This window comes from Salpingoeca rosetta (assembly GCF_000188695.1).
Source record: "Salpingoeca rosetta unplaced genomic scaffold supercont1.13, whole genome shotgun sequence".
Taxonomy (NCBI): Eukaryota; class Choanoflagellata; order Craspedida; family Salpingoecidae; genus Salpingoeca; species Salpingoeca rosetta.
This window is the reverse complement of record NW_004754921.1, coordinates 476645-478822: the sequence shown is the minus strand read 5'-3', so window position 1 is coordinate 478822 and position 2178 is coordinate 476645. Positions and strand designations below refer to the sequence as shown.

General features: G+C 56.3%; 1 protein-coding gene across 1 annotated transcript in view; it reads right to left on the bottom strand.

Annotated features, from left to right (window-relative positions):
* Positions 1-2178, bottom strand: part of PTSG_05532 (uncharacterized protein) — a gene marked incomplete at its 3' end in the record, with an annotated part of 3115 nt that overhangs the window by 461 nt on the left and 476 nt on the right. The window contains exons 2-8 of the mRNA XM_004993344.1: positions 2081-2178; positions 1821-1894; positions 1455-1615; positions 1144-1255; positions 824-1010; positions 525-585; positions 150-312 (exon numbers count right to left, since the gene is read on the bottom strand). The exon at positions 2081-2178 is cut by the window's right edge and continues 44 nt beyond it. Of these exons, the coding sequence (XP_004993401.1) occupies positions 150-312; positions 525-585; positions 824-1010; positions 1144-1255; positions 1455-1615; positions 1821-1894; positions 2081-2178 (856 nt within the window). The remainder of the gene's footprint in view (positions 1-149; positions 313-524; positions 586-823; positions 1011-1143; positions 1256-1454; positions 1616-1820; positions 1895-2080) is intronic.

Below are 2178 nucleotides of genomic sequence, written 5' to 3'. Positions count from 1 at the left end.
GTGTGTGTGTGTGTGTGTGTGTGTGTGTGTGTGTGTGTGTGTGTGTGTGTGTGTGTGTGTGTGTGTGTGTGTGAGATAAACGACACACCATCAAAGCACCACAGCACGTGTCACATGCACACAAACACACACACACACACAAGACGGACCTGGATCCAGAAGAGAGCTGCTGCATAGGCACGGACAATGTCCTCGTGTCGACAATGCTTGGACAAGAGCACGTGCACCGTGCCATCAGTAAACACGGCAGCCACCCGCCACGTCTCCAGTGCCCGCACCACATCTGCTTGAACACCTGCACCCACGCCATCCCTATCCCGCACACACACACACACGCACGCACACACACACACACACACACGCGCGCGCGCGCGGGTTGGTGCACGCAAAAAGGGTCACAACAAACACCAGCTCCGAAAGAGGCAACATGCACAATTACATTTCAACGGCACGCATAGCATAGACACAAAGCGCATTCAGACATGAGGCAGTCACAAGCGCGCAAGTTCGCACAGTGAACTCACTTGATATGACTCCAGGAGGACCCGAGACACACCTTTGCATGACCCTCGATGGCAGGCGCCCCTTGGAGGTGGAGACGCACGTGAAGGTGACGATGGGCGTGAAGGTGAAGATGGAGGTTGTGAAGGAATTGACGCAAGCGATCAGGAAAAGGGGTGTGAGCGTAATCAAGACGCCAACTCCCAGCAAAACAACCATTACAAGCTTGCATTGACACACACACACACACACACACACACACACACACACACGCACACGCACGCACGCACGCACGCACGCACGCACGCACGCACGCACTGACTTGGGAACAGCGGCTCTGCCTGGTTTGCGGCGCAGACGGATGGCACGCGGTTTGTGCGCATGAACACGGCGCACGCATGGTGCAGTCTGTGTGCATTGAACGCTGGCATCTCAAGCGCCCGCACAGCCCGATAGTTGCAGTAGAGGTGCATGAAGACGAGCGGAAGAAACATCGCCCACGCCATCACCTGCCCCAGTGTCAGCGTGTTTGGCGTGAGGAGGCATCGGGCAAGGTCATGAATTGCTCACACTGTGTGTGGGTGTGTGGTTGGTGTTGCTGTATTGGTCTGCGTAGCTGTGGCAAATGGAGTGTGCACGTACCCGAGACTCTGCAGCCAACGGCGTGATGGCCAGGCTCACAACTAATGCTGCAAGGTTCACCAGCGTTTCCTGTGAGCCATCCTTTGCCGAAACGTCCGCCATGTTGTTCAGTCTGCACAGAAGCAGTCGAACAGGGCGATGTGTGTGTGTGTGTGTGTGCGTGTGTGTGTAAGAGAGAAGCTGTGAGGATGGCAGAGTGAAACACTGTGGGTACAGTGGCAATGCATATGCAGACAGCTTTTCAGATATACAGATACACAACGTGCTCACGCCCCTGCATATCTTAACCTCCCTGCGGCCAAGCTGCCAACCTGGCCTGATGTCGGACGAGAGCGGCGCGGGTTGCGCCACCGGCAACGCCGACAATGGCACGGAGGAAACTGGCCATACACATGAGAGGGAGAAACGCAGCCGGGATCAGCGGAGACACCAGCTCCACAAGCATCGCCATATCGTTCACAACATCAGCCACCTGGCACATGCACGTGAGTGTGTGACGCAGTGTATGCATGCGTTGTGCGTGTGTTGTGCGTGTGTTGTGACAGTGTGTGCCAGGGATTGTGCTGAAGCACTGATAGCGGAGACATGCACGCACATCAGCATACACACGTCTGCACACACACACACACACACACACACACACATCGCACGCATCACCACATTTGCCACTTGCGCACCAATCGCCACTGCTTTGCGTTCCTGTCCATGTCCGTGCTCGAGTACCACGCAAACCAGATGCCAGCCAGCATGCCTGTGTGGCGTCAAGAGAAGGTGAAGTGAGGGATGAGGCGTGAAGTGCAAGATGAAGTCTCGTTGGTGGCAAGCACAGCACAGCACACACACGCACGCACGCACGCACGCACGCACGCACGCACACACGCACACACACGCACAAATACACACACGGACACACACACGCACACGCATATGGTGAGACCTGTTGCGTCCCGCAGAAGATTCGTGTATGTGGCGGCAGCAACCGTGGCCTGCGCATCTCCGACACCAACACCCTTCAACACGGCGTAGGTGGAGATG